Source organism: Sinohyriopsis cumingii, chromosome 3 (genome assembly GCF_028554795.1).
Source record: "Sinohyriopsis cumingii isolate HCF-2022 chromosome 3, ASM2855479v2, whole genome shotgun sequence".
NCBI classification, from domain to species: domain Eukaryota; kingdom Metazoa; phylum Mollusca; class Bivalvia; order Unionida; family Unionidae; genus Sinohyriopsis; species Sinohyriopsis cumingii.
Genome location: NC_142963.1, coordinates 66,980,897 through 67,002,700, shown reverse-complemented (window position 1 = coordinate 67,002,700; position 21,804 = coordinate 66,980,897). Strand labels below are relative to the sequence as shown.

General features: G+C 35.0%; 1 protein-coding gene across 1 annotated transcript; it reads left to right on the top strand.

The window, feature by feature from the left end:
• Positions 1-4,890: 4,890 nt before the first annotated feature.
• LOC149803020 (uncharacterized) lies at positions 4,891-21,479 on the top strand. Its single transcript, XM_089953874.1, has 2 exons — positions 4,891-6,198; positions 20,668-21,479. Exons 1-2 carry the CDS (start codon positions 4,891-4,893, stop codon positions 20,875-20,877), a joined length of 1,518 nt encoding a protein of 505 aa, XP_089810000.1. The 3' UTR covers positions 20,878-21,479.
• Positions 21,480-21,804: the final 325 nt, after the last annotated feature.

Sequence of the window (21,804 nt, the reverse complement as noted above, 5' to 3'; positions counted from 1 at the left end):
CGCATACCCATATTGGACAAGCCCGAGAATCGAAGCCACGTGCACAGAGGTGAGATGGCAGTGATCGGTAAAGGCGAGAGCTTAGATCACTCGGCCACCCGGGTCTACTCACAGACACTAAATAATGGTTAATGTACTAGTTATGAAAATAATTTACACTTTGTGTGCTTTATTTAAATGCAGCTTGAGCATAAATATGGTGAACGCAGTTAACTAAAAATATGGTGTAAATTTAAAGGACAATTGAGGTGGAAGGGGTCATTTATTTTGTGGTTAAGTGCTGCCAGTTAGGTAGTACTAGCTAAAACTTTATTTTCATTTGCAACTCATTAAAAATGAACATATTATGAATACATTCGATTGATCAATAGATTGATCGATCGAGAATTCGATCGCAGCATTTAGATATTCTTTAGTTCATGGAATTATCAGAAATGAGTACGTGTTTTGATGATATAGCCGCTTTTTATCACAGCTCAGTCAACGAATTCATAAATACATTTAATGTATATCAAAATGACAAAATATCTGATGATGGCATTTGTATTGAATAGTTTGCAATAGTGTATGTTCGTACCGGGCACACCTGAGTGGCAGCTTAAGATATACCTGGGTCCAAGCTATTGGAGCATTAGCAAAATAGTGGAGTAGGGGAAACATTTTTTTACAACCTTAAATATTTTTTTTTAAGTTCCATAATAGTATTGTAACAGTGAGATGCAATAATTTTATTTTAATTTGTTTGAAACCATATCATTGTAATATTTCTGCAAAGATCTTTCTGACCAACCAATCGATCTTTCCTTGCAGTTCCTAAATCACCTAAAACCAAACGGTAGTTCTATAAAGTAAGGTCTGGTTTGGGTGGTTATATGGAATAACATGCTGGAATCGTTCTTACAAAAAAAAAATTAAAAATAGAATCAATATAGCAGTTTTAAGCATGGATACTAAAATAAAAGTTACCAAACTGTAATTTACTTAAATCAGTTTGTGAAATGTGACAAATTGTATACATAAAAAAATATTTCCTCATGTTAATAAAATTGGACTGGATTTAGAGAAAGGTCTATTACAAAACGGGCCTGGGAGTTAAACGGACAGAGGATTGATGAAGCTGTCAAATATCAAGTACAGGAGGCTGCTAGAACACACCTTTAGAATTGTTTCTCTTTGATGTGTGTGTATGTGTGTGTGTGTGTTGGATTTTTAATGTAGATGAAACAATTTTTCATCCATGTCTGCAGTGTGGCAATTTATATTGATGTCTAGCACTGACGCATCATGCCATGCCGCAGACATGTGGCATCATGTCCCACCCAGTAACATTATCCTGACACCAAGCCGACCAGTCATAACACTAACCTCTTAATGCTGAGCGCCTAGCGAGGCAGCTGCTTGTACCAATACTTAAAGTCTTTGGTATGGCTAGGCCAGGTTCGAACCTGCGACCTTCCGCATCCGAGGCGAACGCTCTAACCACTAGCCCGCCTAAATGGTCTTTCTCTTTGATGATAATAATTTGAGACAAAATATAATTGTTGAATTTCAATTTTCCTAAAAGCTCCGGAAATTGAGGAAATATTTTTATATACATGAATGGTGGTGCTGAAGAAGTTCTAATATTATGTAGTCAAAGTTGTTTAGAAAGCGAAATTCTGAGTTTGGCAATCTAGATAGAATGAAAAAGAAATAATACTTATCTCTCATATTTCAGGAGACTGATGCGCCTACTGACGCAGCTGTTTCTTTAAATGTTCTCTCTCTCAATCAATCAATCAATCGAAACGACATTGTTTGGCAATTGTCAGGAGACTTTAATTTATATGGTGAAACTTTTGTTATAAATTTAAACCAGATATTGAAATACTAAAGATCTGAAATTGTAAATGTTATATAAATCAAACCACATAGCTGTTCTACCAGGCGCTTGATCAACTGCTTGACCATCTTACGTGGCGAGCAAATACCTCTTCTAGCTAACTCTAAACTACCTGACTGGATTGGTCAAGAGCCACTGAAATTTCTTGACTGAGAGTCGGTTGAGAAAGTCATTAAACCATTACGCAAAAGTGATTGCCTACGTGTATTGAAGCGTTCGATTTGTACAAGACCTGAATATAGGTTGCCTCGTGGAAATCGAATATATTTATGTACATTAGAGTACATAATCAAGTGGAAACATGGTGCTACGCCGATAGACTATCAAGTATTCTTGGTTGTAATGAAATTTGGATACAATAAAGCTCCGTACGCTCCATCTGAATGGTAATTTCATCTGCCATTGTTTTATCTCCATAATATCACCTAAGAATGCACATATTCTGAATCATTTATTAGTTTGAGAAACTGGACAGTTCTCTACTGAATCTTGATTTCATTCCAAATTAAGTGGTAAACAGTAAATTTACTGAAACACAAGTTACAAAGCTGTTTCAGTTAAAGTTTATGCTTGTATTGCAATACATTATACCCTACAGAGTTAATTTTGCGATATGAAATAAAGAGGGACAGCGACATGAGCCGATTTCCCAGTTTTCTTACACCCAATGAAACCAACTTGCCGAAGCGTAGTGAATGTGAATGTTTTAAAATCCCATTAATATAAAATCTGAAAACGTCGCCCCAAAAATGATACGTCCATAACAAAGTTGCTGGACATAATAAATTCACCAAGATTTCTTAACTTTTGGATTATTTAGTATTTTTGCAATGTGCCGGAATATGCGTGTAATTTTTTATTTTAATGCCAGTATCACCTATTACAATGAATAAGGTCTGAGTATGTTATGAACCAGCGAGATGCACTGATGAATCGAACCTGCGTTGCATTCAGATAGGGTCAGATAATTTACAAAATGACAAAAGTATAATATGCTTTGACAGATTAGGTCAACCGAATCCTACCACATTGGTTACATATATTTATATGATCAACATTATGAAAGTGAGGTGAAGTTTTTAAAAAAGGATTGAGGGATGGGGTGAACGTGTTGTGCCAGTGAGTGAGTTTAGTCTTCTAAACTTTGATTCTGGAGCAAATCTGGTAGATAATAAAAAGAACATTTTCTTTTTCTTCGTTAATACGGGACATATTTCATCTTTTAAAAATATTACGTTATGGGTATCAAACGATGAAAAATATCCAGTATTAAGGTAGGTAAAGAAAATATTCTCTATTTATTTTGTGAATAACATAATACATAGCTAGTATTTCTCTATGAATATAGATTAAATATTCAAATCATTATCAATAGAGGTACACATGTTTGTTTGTATCTGAGAGTAAGATATTAGTTTTTCATTTGGAAATTCCTGATTCTACTGACAACTTTGAATATCTTAGAAATTAAACTGACTTACATCCTAGATCTATTAGTGTGTCTTTGCTTTCTATATAAAGGTTGTTTACTTCACAAATTTTCATTCCTACCTTCGCATTCGAAGTGGAATCAGTCTTCTTGTTGTGTTCAGTTTTTTATTTGGGTGGATTTATTTATTTAAATTATTCAATGGAAGCACAAAGTACGTATTCATATTTTTTAAAACTAAATTATTATTTTCTAATTAATGTGATTTCAGTGAATGACCTTTTCGATTATACTATTGTGCTACATCAAGGCTTTTAACACATAACCACATTCCTGGTGATTGGCACATTAGCATATTCAAGACTACAGGCACATCAGCACATTCAATAGTTGAATTTATTTGGAACACTGCAGGAATTCTTTTTGGAACTCGATACATTTGGACTTGTGATAGAATCAATATGACTAGTTGGGATTAATTCTCAATACTGTAAATTCTTTTCAATATTTCATAGGAAAGAAATTAATATTTTAATTGTACAAAACTTATTGATTTTCGCTCTTTTCTGTTACTTAGTTTAAGACCATAGAGGCCTAACAATACAGTTGCATTATTTAACTAATTTGCCAATTATTATTATTGTCATTTTGCCATCACGTTTGCTGTTACTTCCGGACCGGATTGGTGTCTGTTTCGTCGTTTCATGCACTCATACTTTCTATCTATCATTTATCATTTATCATGTATAATGTTCTTATTAATATTACTAAGAAAAACCCCATTTTAAATACTCATTACATATCGATGGGTGTATGTATACATAGCTGTGTTTATTTCATTCACCTCTTACAGGGCATGAAGTAGGTTCGATTTCTATGGAAGCCTCTGTAGCCGATGAAAATCGAATACCTCCTCATCTGGTGCCTGCGGAAATTATGTTCTTAATAATTGATGGCTTTCAATGAAAACAAATTCCCTAATACAGAACATATATATTTAGTGTCTCTGATTGGATTCGTTTCAGTTTCTAGTCTCCGCTGAATTCTATGTATTGTTCGCAGCAGTTTTTTTATTTATGCACATCGTTCCGGCTACAACAGTTTAAAAAAATATGAGACGGCAGCATTACTAAGCTGGAATCAGTTAGACAAGATGCTTAAAGCGCGCGATTCGAATTCCAACCAGAAACATCCGTATCTATTGATTGCTTGATCAAATTGAATCAAATTCCATGCTGAACATCATTCATTTAGTCACAGATGTCTTGGTGCAGTAAATGAATGCATGCGCCGTAACTTCGCTAATTCTAAGCGAATCTGTTTTACGTCTATTTTCTATGGATGCAAGGTATTAATACTCAGAATTCTAGACATAGTTGTGATGGCGTACTTCCAAGATGTTTGTGTCAAGAGAATACACAGACTTCGAAAATATTCGTTAAATATAATCGCTTTTGCATTTTGTATTGTTTTACAAATATGTATTTTTATTTCGCTGGATTATCAACATAACGTAGCAGAACCTTTATGGAACAAACCGTCTTATAATTCAGTGTTCAATAACAGTAAAGAGTCTCTAATGGATTCGACGATTCTTTTAAGGATTGGAAGTGAACATATATACAATCATGAAGTAATCAATAAACCGGAACTTGAGAAATTGAGATCACTGAAGATTCCAAATATTGTTCATGTTGTATTTTGTGAGAAAATATTTAAGTTTAAACACTATATTAGCTTATTCAGTGTCTGGAAGGTCTTACGCCCATTTAGAATTATAATGCACATACAGTGTTCCATGACATCTGATAGGTACGGGTACAATACCTGGTTCAAAAGAGCAAATGATTTCATCCCAAACATAGAGCACGTTTGGCATAATGACACTAGTCTTGAGGAAACTTCATGCTTAAGATTAGGCACCGGATCATTGTTTCTTTATGGAGGCATAATTGCTACTTCAGAAACAGTATTTCTAGCACCCGTCTTGGAATATTTATATAAAGACAATATTCATGTTGGTTATACTGATAGCGTTCCATCAAAGGTAGCATTCATTGCTGCTCCATCTGGAAGCAACATTTTTAAGAAAATTCAGCAACCAAACTTTCAAACAAAGAAGTTGGACCTATCGAATCTGTCTCAATGTGATACCGTAGACAGCAACCTTTCAGTGAACACACCTACACCAGTCTGTTTACATCTAAGTTTTGAACTATACCCAAAGGACATTTTTAACCTGGACAACGAGTTTGGGAGTATCATCAGAAATCTGGTTTATGGCACCAAAGAACTTTTACGGCCAAAGAAATTGAAGAATGATCCCATTCCCAAAATCGTGCATTACATTTGGCTAGGAGGCGATGAGATAACATTCCCAATGTATCTAAGTTTTCTAAGCACTGTAAAAATCATCATGCCTCATGGTATATACATTCATGGTGACATCCAACCTCGCGGAATATTCTGGGATAAAATTATGTCCGTAAACGGAGTTGTCTTTGTTGAATACGGACCTACTCATTTTGTGTTTGGTAAACGTATTACAAGTGTACAGCATGAAAGCGACGTCGTACGTACAGACATTTTGTATCGATATGGTGGAATTTACGTAGATTGGGACGCATATTGGCTCAAACCAATCGACAATTTGCTGACATCTGGGTACGAATTCATTGTTGCATTTGATCATTCGGACAGGTATCCTTTTCCGGACTCAGTAAATTTGGGCATCGTAATTGCCACACCTGGAGCGAGTTTTCTCAAACGCCTGGAGCAATCGTTCAAGTATTATAGAGGCGATCACATAACGTACCAATCTGTTAAATGGGTCTACAAGTTATACGAAGAAGTCCCAGAGTTGGTACAGATAGAGCCACGCCTCCAGGTATGTAAATTAATTACTATATTTGGGTAAATGTCCATCTTAGCTATATCTTTCTTTACAAAATGATTGATTAATCGAGACCATAGAGAAACCACAGGACAAATTAGTTTCAATATTTGCCTTCAAAGGTCGCAAGAGCACGATATGTACTTTACTCGTAGAAGTTGGCCATATTTCAAAACTCTTTTCTATTTTCAAACGATTAACATAGGTCAGACTATTGAGAATGTGCTTTTATTTTATTTACATCATACTGATAATTCTAATTTCAGATATCTAAACCTCACGTTTCATACGATACGATCAGAGTAACATTGTAAACATTACATCGACGCAGCTTAGAACTAATCAACTGTGAATTTCACAAAGCGGATATTTACCATACAAAATCAGGAGCTACACAACTTGTCCTGTTTTAAGTAATGGGATATGATGTGGGCCTAAATTTATTTTTAACTGATAACTTTTCTCACCCATTTGAATGCAAAAACATTATTATCTTTCATATAGTTGACATAAACACTATAAATTTAATGCAAGATTTAAGGTAAAATTTACAAAAATTAAAATACATACACCAGGTTAATTCTGTCAACAATTGATTTAATAGTAAATATATCACTTAGCCAAATAGCTGTAATAAACTATTCCACACTTTGCGATATGGCCTCTGTGTGTTATTAAATTTAGCAGTTATTATCTCTTGCAATAATAACATCTCTCTCTCTCTCGTTCTACAATATTATATTAAAATAGTATACTCATATATATTCTGCTGCGATTTTAGGTCTATGCGGGCCCGGTGCGAAATGAGGACAATATGCCACCTAAATCTAATTTCTATATCACTGAAGAAATATATATATAAAACTGAAGAAATTCTGTGAAACTTTCATAGAAAAATACAGATTTGTTTATTTGCGGGCCCACCTAGCTTGTGGGCCAGCTGCGATCGCAAATTGCACACTGAAAATTGTTAGTAGTTCCCAAAGTATAATTTCAGATTCTGAGTTTGTACTCAGATATCTAGAAAAATATATATATAGAACACTTGTTAAATACTCGATGTGTCTCTCTTTATCGATGTTCTCCATCTTTTATGTTTAAACAAACTACATGCTCTTTTGGCCAGGTTACTATAATTTCTTTTCAGTTTTTAAAGTAATTACTTTTCATGACGTAACTTTTGGTCACATGATCTAGATAAGTATCTCCACACTAAAGTCTTCTCTAGTGATCTTTGCATTCTATGGGCATTTTTGAATTACTACATAATTATTAATGGATTCTGGAAAGCCCATGTCTTCTTCGATTAACTTCCATACCTTTAAGTGTGAGAGTGTTTGGCTTTCTCTTTGTCTTCTTCTGAGATACTTACATCAGTATATGGGCGGGTTTTACCGTAACTTCTTATATGTTTATATCTCTTTTTAGTCTCAAGTTTTGTCAGTTAGTTAATCTCTTTCTCAGAGGATATCCATATTTCTTCAAGTTCCTTTGAATGAAATTCTACGACTGTACGTAACTCGTTTCCTTTCATTGCTTGCTTGCATATTTCCCTTTTTCATTTGATTGCAATTTAGCTCTATTACCGAGACCATATTTTCGATTACGTGACTGTCTTAAAATTAGTTACATGTATTTATTTCTTATGAAAGTCAATTATCAATACGTTTAACTCGTCAAACTCACTTTCTGTCCTCCTATACAGTGGAGCTTGACAAGGCGCTGAAAGTTGATCTTTTTCATATTCATGTTTATTTCCACGCGTTACCTTTGACAAGTCCAATGAGAATATACAGTAGCGGAGAGCAGTCGTTTTGTTCTTCATTTACCTTCAGGAGATTCTACAGTTATTTTTTGCTGTTGGTTTGTTTCTGAAGGCTTCTGGCACTTTCATAGTAATTAATAATGACACCGACAAATTCACACGCTGTCTAGAAAAAAACCAATGCGTCTGACATTTTCAGTCCGAATGTCATCTAAACCTATTATTGTTGCACGTGAAACTTTTTCACATATGATGTTGATAATTAACTTTCCAATTGCAAGTGACTGAAATTCAGAAAGATTTTGAAATGATATACATATATTAAAATTGTTTTTGTATGGAATGACAATACCATAAAACCGTGTATTATGGATGATAAGCAATGCATGTGTTCTCCCTTGATTATTTGTTTGTTTACAACAATAATAATATAATCTAAACGTTTGACAAGAAAACTAACTTACCAACGATGATGTCAAAATTTGATCCATGCCATCAACAAAAAGAATAACTGAAACAAATACTTTTGAAACGAATATTTAAGTCTATGTAAACGAAAATAATACCGTAGTCTCCTTTACGTGAGCCTTTTTAAATGGTAAATACATACAAAACCATGTCTTGATTATGACTCGCTTTGCGCAAGGAACGGAAAATAAGCACAGATGATATGAAACGACTGTTGTGAAATCGAAATCAACGTCAAACATGTGTTACGAATACTGCAATATTCCCCCCTCTCTCTCTTGATCCATGTCATCAACAAAAAGAACAACTGAAACAAATACTTTTGAAACGAATATTTAAGTCTATGTAAACGAAAATAGTATCGTAGTCTTCTTTACGTGAGCCTTTTTAAATGGTAAATACATACAAAACCATGTCTTGATTATGACTAGCTTTGCGCAAGGAACGCAAAATAAGCACAGATGACATGAAACGACTGTTGTGAAATCGAAATCAACGTCAAACATGTGTTACAAATACTGCAATATTCCCCCCTCTCTCTCTCTTAATGGTCCTCTCTGAACGAAAAGTGACCTCGGCTGTTGACTTTCGGCTTGAACTTCATTTATTTAGCAGCAAACGTATGTTTGCGCAACCAAATAATGTTATTAACGTACCATTGACGTCAGTGATGTTCCTTTTGTTGTTTTTGTTTGAAAAGCACCATCCCAATATTTGCTATATTTAATCAAATTATGATATGATTAGATTCATGCTGCTGGTGTTGTTTTTTTTAAAGAAGAAAATAAATGTAATGTTGTCATCATCTCAGAAAATGATCATAAATATTTTTAAAGTTGATATTATAAACACTCTGGGCTTGTTCTTTGCATTTAGAAAGATTGTTAGGTTGTCCTTCTAATATCCTGACGTTTGAAATGTATTAGACGTAGTTCATTAGGGTCAAATTGTTTATATAATGGGCGTTATACTTTGCTATACCAATTCTCTTACCAATGAATTATATTTTAATTTTGTTATAGTAGCACAATATTTCTCCGGATTATTGCTTCGATTGAAATGCGTGGAGTCTTTGCAAGATGGTTTATGACAGCTTTTACACTGATTTTTAACGTAGCTTCCATAACATGTATTAGATTTATACACTCCATCCGTCAAACTATGTTATACAACATCATACTATAGTAGTCATTAATAATAATGTAATAATTATTTGGAATTACTAACCTTGAACCTAATTTAACTTATAGGCATTGGCAACTTTTAAATATTCCTTTCTCAGAATTAAATCTGAATCATGTGTACGGGCCATTGCTCGTTTTATTTTTCCCCTTCAAAACATTTATTTTGTTTGTGTATAAGATGGGTCTTCATTTCCGACAGAAATTTGCCAGTTCATTTATGCAACAAATAAGTCAACGTTGATGATGAATAATAATCTGTTATACGACTCTAGAGAAACTCACTATCAATATTTTACGCAGTCCATCAAATAATTACTACTCTACCAATCCAATCTGGAGGATAGTTAATCATTGCACTAAATTTGTTTTAGCGTGGCTCAGATGGTATTGATTCCGTCAATGTTGATCAGATAAAATATTTTGATAAAATGCAGGGCCTTTGAAAGAACTGGTATCATTCACTTTGTACTTTATATCATGCTACCGCCCGTCCGCCCCCAACTACCTCAGCCTCCTATCACTTCGTGAAATAGGAATCAAACTTGACATAAAACAGCTAATGTCTCAAGTATTTACCTCGAGATATTTGGCAGAATTCGCTCATTACATAAAGATAATATTGTAAGCACCGAAATAGGAAAAATACCAAATACTTGCTAAGCGGGCCTCAAAGCGGCCGATCCAGAAATACGTTTTGGTGAGATAAGGATGGAGGTGGGGGAAGGCAGACAAGTATATGAGGGGTCTGTGGCACCAAACTCACGGATGGAGCCCTCAAAAGTTCTTGCATTTTAAGAGTTTTCATAGCATACCTATTTTACCACACTACGAAACTGTAGAAAAGAAAATGTACTATAGGAAACTTTATTTCGCTTTCAGTTTTAAGAGGTGTTTTGGTGTGGGCGGAGGCTGTGCCCACCCGTCCACCCACAACCCACTAACCGCCCCTGGTTCGAGATATTTTCACAGCGTGCCTTTGAATGAAATAATGACGAAATAGACTGTAGGAGTAGAATTTAATGCATGCATTGTATAGCGTACCTGAATGGTGTTATTTAAAGATATTAAAATGTAACATCAATATTAAAAGATACCTTAAAAACGTACCAAGAGAGGACACAAGGGCAATGTAGGTAACAAAGCTGTAACTGAGCTTAAATATCCATGAAAGGTATGGAAAAGAAGGAATTAAGAATTTAGATTTGTTGCAAATAATTTGTAATCACAGAAAGGCCAGGTAATTATTGCTCACGTTGCCTTGCAAGATTGTACATATTCCATAAGGAAAATTATTTTAAATTAAAGCAAATTGGAAGAGCTCAGCAAATGTACATAAGAATGACTAATAATGAATAATGAAAAGAGGTAAAGCTGAAATACAAGTATATCTATTAATTATGAAATATATCCTTGGTGACTAGGACATGTTGGATCTGACATCAGATTTCCGAATTCAGCATATTTCAACACTAAATGTGATAAGGTTGTTAAATGCTTCCTTACTCACTGTGCGCTGTCGCCGAAATACACGCGAACAAGCACTACTAATACTGAAATTCTAAATAATAAACAATTACATTTAAATCAATACCAAGAATGCCAAAATCTAACTATTATAACACCAACAGAACGAGAGAGGAACAAATGCTTTGAAAATAGATCGGGACTACATTTGTGGGTACTCAATCGGAAGTAATAACTGTGACGCGAGTCCAGATGCGCTATTTTACAATTGTAGGCTACTCGATTCAATTTACGTGGTGTAAGGCGGGTACAGTATACTGTTACGAATCGATGCTCTTAACATATGTAACAGCAAACAGCGAAAGACAACAAACTTTGACAAATGTAGCAAATAATTTATTTCCCGTGATTTACAAAGTGAAAATGAGAAGGAAAAAATAACCAATGGTATTGGGAATTAAATCCCAAAATAATCCAAGAATTATAGACACAAGTCCTAGTAATTTAAAGTCCTGCTAAAATTCAGTAAATGTCCAGAATAAATAAAAAAACTGCAGACGAGTACATGTCTGTTATAGCTCCTATTGTGTTGATGTGCCAACAGTCTTTTGTTGAATCACAAACATATACTTCCAGGTATTAATGAACTATAAATTCCAGGGAACGTCTCTATCCAGAGAAAACAATTACTTGAATTCAATAAATTGAAGAAACAAAAATCAGCCCAAAACTACTGGTCACAACGAATTCAAGGCGTTTAAAACAACTGATAAAATCTTTCATTTACACTATATATATTGTTATGTGTTTAGGCTCGAAAAAACAGTAATACAGAAAGAGTGAGAACAGCAAGCTTTTTTAAAATTTAACAAATAATGTATTTCCCTGGAAAAATTCTGTAAAAATGAAAAGAAAGGAGAAGAACTTACGGTTTCAAGATTCAAAGCAAAAAATAATCTAAGAATAATTCACGAATTAAATTGCAAAAGTCCTAGTAATAAATGTTCTAATAATTTCAAGATCGAATCCTGATGGAAAATCCAAGATGGATGACGATGAGGTATGCTGTAGTCAGCACTGTGCTTATCTACAGTTCCTTGTAGAAATACAAATAATGACGCTCCGGTGTTGAAAATCCAAATTAAAGTTGTATGCAATGTCTTTCCAAAATTTCTGTGTGAGCACTCCTCAAAATATTTCCAGAGAATAAAGTATTAATCCTTTTGAAATCCAACTGACCTAAAGAAAATTATAGCTCAAGATTTGGCTACAACAAAATAACTTCACGTCAGTATAAAAAGCCCAAAACTGAGAAATCTCTCTCTACACGTCTCTATTAAAACTAACAAATGCGTAGTTATGGAAAAACCGGAATTGCGAAATCGAAAGGGGGGGGGGGGTCACGTGATCGTTCCATGTCAATGTACACCAAAAAATTACCCTGACGACAACCAATCATTTTACTCCAAGAAATAAAAAATAAAAAATTTGTTTACATCTTAAATCATGTAGGCCCATCATGACCTTGGAAATAACCAATCATTTTAAAATAAAATAGAACTTGTTTACAAAGGTAGCGACAAGCTATGAAACAAGGTCAGAATTTAGATCAACACCTGGTGTTTAAAACTAACAGTCAAGGTCAAACAATTTTCTGAAAAAGTATCACCTCTAGTGAATAAATTTACATTATAATAGCATATATTAGAATAACAAATTTAAAACTGACAATTAAATTAAAATAAATATGACTTAAATCAGATACACGTAACAATATATATATATATATATATATATATATATATATATATATATATATATATATATATATATATATATATATATATATATATATATATATATATATATATATATATATATATATATATATATATATATATATATATATATATATTTGACCTCAGGTCACAATTAGCATTTTCTATAAAACATTACCTAATAGAAAATAACCTTCTGGAATGATCCCGATGTTTACAAAACAATAACATGGATTATGTAAAAATCACTTAGGAAATTCCAAAGCCTAGACCCAGATAAACATATTTAGTTCTTCTATTACTAATGATACTGATTTCAAACCCATTCATATAGAAATTAATTTAGCTATGTATTAGTTGTTTACAATGAATAAAATAAAATAAAATAAAATAAAGTCAATTTGGGTCAAGCAGAAATGAACTCAATTTTGGACAAGGTCAAGTCCAACATATAATGTTACATTACAATAGTATGTAGTGAAATAAAATAAAAGTTTTAAAAAACCTAATAAACAATTGAATTAAATATACATAGTTATTACAATATATCTTTTTCAGTATGAGAAAGACAGTCCAACAAAGGAAGTAACATCCCAGAAACACCCACATGCAAGTAACTAAATCCAATTAAGAGGACGGTCTAGAATTTCCTCTAACAAATTAAATTAAAAAAACACGCCAAACTCACCAACTCCGGGAAACAAGATAAGGGCAGAGTAATCTATATTATTTGCCTAGCCTCCTGGCATCTTGTACATCAACGATATAAAAAATGATCAAAACTTCATTCATCAATGTATAATTTCTATTCTATTATCACTCGAGGATCTCTACCACTGTCATCTTGTTTGCATTTTAGTCCATCTAAATGTCCTTTCCCGGTTCCTTGAAAAGTCCGTTTTCAGTGAAGGGGTGAGGTACATGTACTTTGCACTACATATACCTAGAAACTAAAAAAAATACAAACAAAAACATACAAGAGAAAAAATAAAAAGAAAACTGTCGTTTGCATCAAATATTTGCACTGTTTAGTTTTAATATTTGTAGAAACAAATGAACAAAATAAAAAGGGCAAGCGTTAAAAGGGATGTAACTCCCAATTATTCGGAGCGTATCGAAGACGACCAACTTCATCAATCTCATTGTCTGAAAGCTACACAGATTCGCCCACGCGAATATGGCGTTCGTCTTAGAGTAGAACCTCCTGTTTGGATTGAAACGCAAAGTAGATGACACTGTCAGAGGCCCCCCTTTGCAACAATCAGGTTAGAAATTATAAACTGATGAATGAAATGACTTGTGTATTTTCATATCCTCAATGCTTTTCGTTTTCAAAATAGGTAGTGATGGACCAGTGTTGTATATTAATGTAGAGTTAAAATAATCGATTAAGTAATTGATCTCTTGAAGAGTAAAATTGTAATTATTCTAATATAATAATGCATGTAAGCATCCATGACGTGCAATTATGATTTATTTTATGTTAGCCAGTGAAGACAATGTCACACAGGTACAAAAGGTTAAACAGACGCAAATAGTAACTACAATAAATATATAACAATGGATTTTAATTTTTCAGTCCAACTCTTGTCATTAATATTTTCACTGAAAGAACTAGCTTTTTACATAAGTTCGGAACAAAAATCGAATTTTAATGATAATTCTCATATGCATATCTTCTGGTCATGACAGGGTCACACTCTCATGCAGAATAAAACAATAATGAAAGTATTTGATCATCAGTCGTTATGAAAGTCGTTTCGTAAGATGAATAAATTAGACAATTAACAAATCTGAGATACGACTATCAGGAAGTTTTCATTTCAGTTATAAACCACAGTCAGACAAATTGCAATTATTATTATTATTGATATTTATATTATTATTATTATTATTATTATTATACAGCATGTCACTAGGAGCACTAATTGTATCATCAAAGTAGTAGTAATGATAGCAGGAGTAGCTGTTACTGTTGCTGTTCTTGTAGAATGCTTCACTGGGTCTTGAAGAAAATAGCCCCTGTCTGTAAGCTAACACAGGTTAGTCAGGTCATTCAAGGAGTTTATTAGGGAGAATTGCATAATGCTACATAATCAAACATATGTGATACTAAGAGGCTGAGAAGGTTTTACTGAAAGAAGACTTGTGCACACCATGCATAAAGAACAAGAAAAGGAAAGAGCGTTTACCAACGATGGTCATGGATATAAACAAAATAGGTACGTAGAAATTAAAGGTGTCCTAATTTGTCTAACTGAAGATATCTTCTAGAAATATCGAAGCTCACACACGTTCCTCTAATATCCCTTCCATGTCGTGACCAATCTCGACTTTATGGAATAGAGCTTTTGCTTGCTGATTCTCCAAATACTGTCGACATTCTAATCCATAAAATTTTGGAAAACATACATTTACATTCAATCATCATCATCATCATCATCATTATTTATTTATTTATTTATTTATTATTATTATTATTATTATTATTATTATTATCTAAAATATGGATTTTCGTTTGCTTTTTCATGAACATTGTTGACGGATACATGAAAATAATGTAACATCAAAAGTTGAAAGATTCATAAATAGTATACGTCAGGAATGAGACACTGAAATATAAAATATATATATTTGCAAACGCTGTACATGATCCAAGTTCAATATAATGTAACAAACTGTGGGAGTATGTGCTTATGTACATGTAATAAGTTTAAAGAAATACTTAATTTTATGACCTCTTTATTTTTATCTGTTTCAAATTGTGGGGCGATGCTTAATAAAAGGACAATACGACTAAAACTTGAATATATGTATTTGATTACGTGTAATATATGTAATACACAAATGCTATTATATGATGGCCTTCATAACCGTAACGTTATTATTCAACAATAAATGGATGACACACAGAATCTGAATCTGAATGTGTACAGTGCAAGGCCAGTTACGGCATAAATTTGCACCGGAATCTGAATGTGTACAGTGCAGGACCAGTTACGGCATACATTTGCACCTGAATCTGAATGTGTACAGTGCAGGGCCAGTTAAGGCATACATTTGCACCGGAATCTGAATGTGTACAGTGCAGCACCAGTTACGGCATAAATCTGAATATGTACACTGCATGGCCAGTTACGGCATAAATTTGCACAGGAAGAAAGAGCCAACTAGAAGTTAGTTTTTTCGTTCAAGAGCTGTCTTGAAGCTCACCACTGATTGCGCGCACACAACACTGTTACTCAGATGATTTCAGTCCACAACTGTTTTTACGAAGAAACATTTTCTTAATTGTTCTGTTCTAAATTACTCAACTACAAAACTTCTACTTATATTTTTTACTAGTTTTTCTACAATGTTTATGCTTTTAAAGTTTGGAAAAGATTTGATAATGGAGAAATTAAAATTCATGATAATGGAAAAATTGAATTCATTGACTTGTCTTATTTTTATAATTATCGATGAACTTTTTAATGTTTCACAAAATTTTTAATTATAGCTACCTCAAAAAACTGTATTTTTGATCGCTCTGGAAGTCGACCGTCATCTGCCGATCTTCAAATTTCGCTCCTATTTATACTCTTCAGAAATTGTCATGTGACTCAATTCTGACCAATCATTGCTTGTCCGAGACACTGAACAGGTCGGATTGTGAAGAACATATAATATACGACCAGTGATTGTGTATCTTGACGTGTCCTTCAAACATCAAAGCCCCTAAAGTCATAACCAAGACTGCTAGCATTGATGAACAGTAAACAAGTACCAATGAACGTTGACAACATTGAAAATATGTTCTCTAGCATAAAAATGAAGACTACAATGTTAAATGTTCAAAACTTACTCATCCTTGTATCAAAGATGCCAGCGTTTACAATTATTAAGTGAAATTAAAACAGATTTAAGACTACAATGTTAAATGTTCAAAACTTACTCATCCTTTTATCAAAGATGTCAGCGTTTACAATTATTAAGTGAAATTAAAACAGATTTCAGGGGATATATATATATATATATATATATATATATATATATATATATATATATATATATATATATATATATATATATATATATATATATATCGTAATCATCATCATCATTGGCGGCTCATTCTCGAGAGACCATGCGAGTAGCGCCCTTGGTGTGTCGTCTGTCTCTGGGTGTTTTGGCAACGTCTGCTGTGGTTGTGCAGGCCTATGCGCGAGTAACAGTCCCTGTTGCAGTTGGTGCAGACGCACTGGGAAATCTCAGTTGCTGTGGTTGCTGCCGCGCTCTTTTTCTTTCACGTTACTCTTCCGCCAGCTGTCCTCTAATCATATCAGCGACTGCTATGCCCTTACGGACCGTCTGTCTCCACGTGCCTCGGTCCTCGGCCTGCACTTCCCAGCCGTCGGGTGAAATGTCGCATGCCTTTATTTCCCTTTTGCACTCATCTTGGAAATGGAGTGAGGTGCGGCCGACTCTTCTAACATCTATCCATATAAGATGTCCTTTGGCAGTCTCTCATCCTCTATGCGTTGGACGTGTCCCAGCCATCGAAGGCGGCGTTCGCTCTGCAGGGAGTACATGCTGCGGATATTTGCACGCTGCATGATCTCGCTGTATGTGACGTGGTCTTGCCAGCTGATGTTCAGGATGCGTTTTAGGCACCGTATATGGAAGGAGTTGAGATAGGTGCTCCAGGTCTCACTTCCATATAGAAGTGTGCTGAGAACGCAAGCCCCGGAGACTTGGATCTTGGTGTGCTCTGTCAGCGCATTGGAACCCCACACCCTCTTCGTTAGTCGTGTCATGATGGTGTTAGCCTTTCCAAGCCTTCCGTCCAGTTCCAGTGTTGCTGATGGTTGACCCCAAGTAAGTAAAATTGTTGACTGCTTTCAGTTTGACACCGTCGATTTTGATAGAAGTGGCAGTGGTGGCATCTTGCACGCTGACGTTGGTCTTGTTCAGACTGATGGTGAGCCCGAACTGCTTGCAGGCATCAGCAATACGGTCTCCCAGTCTCTCAAGGGCATCTTCGGTGTCGGTCACAAGAGCCTCGTCATTCGCAAAGAGCATCTCCTTGATGAGCAACGACCTCACTTTGGTCTTCGATCGCAGTTGTGCCAGGTTGAACAGCCTCTAGTCGGACCTGGTGCACAGATATACGCCATCAGTGGACGTCATTGTCATAAACATCATGTTTAATTCCTGAACTGAGGAAAACTACCATCCCAATCCATCGTATTAAAGCATTATAGCCTCTATGTATATTACATTAATATGATATAAGATAGAGAGACACTAAGAAAGACAGACGGAGGATTTGAATTTCTTGCGGTTTGGTTTCTGACCTCATTTTTGTACTGATCTCTAATATTTAATATTAATGAAATACTTATTTTAAACATGTAGACGCAGCTTCCCCGAAAGTACAGTTTCCTGTTGTTATAATCTGCCATAAACTCCCAGAGAAAGCCATTATATTATTCTCGATGTATGTCAGTCTGACGCATCATGCACTTTTATTTACCTCTTTCTCTGTTGTAAGTATTTGATGTCGCGTTGAAAATAAACAAGAAACTGTTGACATGCACCATGTGATCCTCTGTAGGAAGGAACTGAAATATTAGGATACAATAATCTTCTTATCCATTTTGGGTCTAGGTGTCAGAATTATTACCGAGTTGGATTTATTTCTTCTTCAAAGTTTGTTGTAAATTATGCTTGCAGAAGCACACTGTATTGTATGTAGCGATTCCTCAAGAAGCTACTGATTAGGCAAAGTCTTGTGTGTACCAATGTTATTTGGTTCACCTACGAACAAACAAGTTAAGTGATAACAAACCGTAAATGAAGGCTGACCATTGTTGATTCGTAAAAAGAGTCTAAAATTAGTAGTTCTTGTGGCTAGCAAATGTATGTTAGTGTACCACAAAAGGCTTGATAGTGATTATGGTTTGGTGTTTTACGGCATGGCAACTCAAAGAGTTATTTAGGCAGTTAGGGTCAAGAGCCAAGGACAAGACACTGTAGGTGACCTGGACTGATCATATGGGATGTTTCGGTTCGAAACTGCACCGTTTCAGTCCGAGTCCGGCACGCTAACCAATAAGCCAGCCCGATACCTGGAGATCATGACAAGATAAACTCCGGTGCATGTGTTTTCCATATAATCTACATCGATCTTATTTTGTACTGACGAGTCACGATAATAACGTATGTGCATTAGAAATATAGACAGCACATGAATATATCTGCAGTCTGGTGAATAATTTACATGTTTAATCAGGACGTTATTTCAACTTTTTTCGGGGTGGTGGTGGCAAAACTTGATGGGGGGGGGGGGGGGGCAAAACTTGACGGGATCGTTTTCGTATATAGGCAACAGCAATTTTACATTTTACAGCACATTTTACGGCCCCTCTCCGCCATCCTGTCACCCCCAAATGACGTCCATGTGTTTAGTCATTCTGCCAGCATTAGTCTCCAAAGGCACAAAATGCATTATACATCCATTGATTTGAATTTTTATCAAGACAATGCGAATAAAAAAATAAATCAACGTGTATTTAACGCTATTTAAAGGTCATATCCCTCTCTTTTGCATAAGAAAATTCTTAGGCTGAATCTTATCGCTCCTACAGGAAGTTATGGGTTTTACGCCATTCTTCAGTACTCGATAGGTTATATATAGCGGCCAGTATAACTGGTAGAGGAAAAACCCGGGAAAACCACAATGAGAACTACCGTCTCACGGGAAACAATTGGCATGGTAATGATGAATAAAAACTTAATAACAAATTTAGAATAATGCTTAAATTTCAACACATTTGATTTATAATCAGTGGTGACTTGATGACAGAACATGCCATGATATTTACTACGCTACGTTTGAATTCGAGTCATACTATTTTTTTGTTTTGTTATGAGGGCCATACTTTCTAATGTGCAAAACTATTGGTAAAGGGTGTTATATGCTCTTTACACGCCAACAAAGAAACCGATGTAATTCTATTTATCAGTTAACTGCAGTTCAACTTTAATAGCATAAATTTTAATGAGTTTTTATTGGGTTTAAGACCTGCTCCCATAATGTTTATTTTAATCACTTTCTGTGTATATTATTATTAAACTTGAATCACCATCATTTTCCTGATATCTTAATTAGTATATATCGACCTTGTCCATGCTTTAGCGTTAAAACTGTCAGAATTTTAAAGTCAATATTTAAAAGTTTTTCCAGACATCACTTTCCACTTGCTTCTATGTCATTCTGTTCTTCAGTTCGCTGTCCGCTTTTAAGTTCGTTTGTTGTATTAAACTTATCTAAAAGCTATACTTAAAACAAGTTCTCAACCAGTTTTTAATTTCAGTAATACGTCATCGTACGTCCAAAGAGAAAAAGTAGCTGTTAACCTGGATTTACTGATAAACACAATGTTATTTATAGCTAAGTATCAAGTGTGAAACATTGCATAGAAAAGAGGAAGTGACCCCCCCCAAAAAAAAAAATTAAAAAATTGAGAGGATTTATATCTGAAAATTAAATATTATAATCTAAGGGTCCGTGAAGCTTTCTTGCTGAGAATCTCGTAAGTGTTGCGTTCGATTCTCGACTCTTTTATTTGCAAGCGAATTGCCCATCTACTGTGATTTTCTTGGGGCTATCTAGCCTCTATCAACTATGACATTTCACAAGAAAAACAATAGAATGTCTAGTGTATTTAATATCACTTGTTGAAAGTTCTTGATCGTTACAGACACAATGATTAGAGATGAGTTTTATTTATGTATATCTTACATATTTCTGTTCTTTCAGGTTATGTGCTACCGGCTGAAGTGTCACCCGCTCTGGTTCCCAGACTACAAGAACATCTCTTCCCATCATACATTTGACTGGACACGTGACGCATACGCCATTCATTTTGCCAGTCCGTTACCGCCTGAGTTCAATAACGAAACAATTCTGAGGGCATCCAAGGAGACTTTCTTCGGCAAAATAGGGAATCATGTGTTGAACTATAATTAACGACAATCCGGCTCCTTGTGGAAAAAAGCATTGACTTTTTTGCATGCCCACACGTGCATGCGAGTGTACGAACTCCTGTCGCTTCGTACTCTTTTTCCTCTCATATTTGTAGTGATCTCGCTACGTGCTCTTTTTCCTCTCATGTTTATGGAGAGCAAACGTCCCATTTGATATGTATTAGGATATGGCGATAAACATGAACACTGTTTTAAAGGTTAAACTGCATACTTGAAGGTCAATAGTTGGAATCAGAATGAGTTTCTCTTTATCGTGGTTTATGATAGAAGTAAAACATAGTTTAACGAGAACTCGGGCACTGATTTGATGCTTTACTGTACAGACCTAACGAATAGACTTATGTGCATTCCTCTGCCTATTGTCATGTTCAAGGTAATGTCTGCACTCGAAAGCCTTTTAAGATAATGATATGAAACACGGTTTAATTCGCTATTGGACCATTTCCAGCATTCATAATCCTTTCTTAATGTAAATATCACAAGCCAACGTTGCCGAAATTTCATGTCTGCTTTGTAGCTCAATCGTCGTCTGAGGCATCAATAATCGCTGCACTGTCTCGTGTACCATGTTTAAAATATTGACTTGGAGAACCGTATTGTTGTGTCCGATTTGTAACTAGCAGTCAATTAACTTCATGGAATGTTGTTGTTGTTGTTGTTGCTGTTGTTGCTGTTGTAGGGTTTAACGCCATTTTTCAGCACACGATAGGCTATACATGGCGGCCAATATTAATGGTGGAGGAAGAACCTGGAAAAAACCCGGAAAGAACCACCGAGAAGCTACTGGCAAGCTTTCTCACATACCCACATAGGCTGAATCTGAGACTCAAACCCACGCAGATAGAGGTGAGATGGCAGTGATCCGTAACGGAGAGCGCTTTAGACCACTCAGCCACTCGGGGCCCCCTTC

What these genes read in the sequence shown, in the direction of transcription:
- LOC149803020 (XM_089953874.1), top strand. Translation starts at nt 4,891, where the DNA reads ATGGATTCGACGATTCTTTTAAGGATTGGAAGTGAACATATATACAAT. An exon ending in AGATAGAGCCACGCCTCCAG is followed by an intron (nt 6,199 to 20,667) that starts GTATGTAAATTA and finishes CTGTTCTTTCAG; the next exon opens with GTTATGTGCTACCGGCTGAA.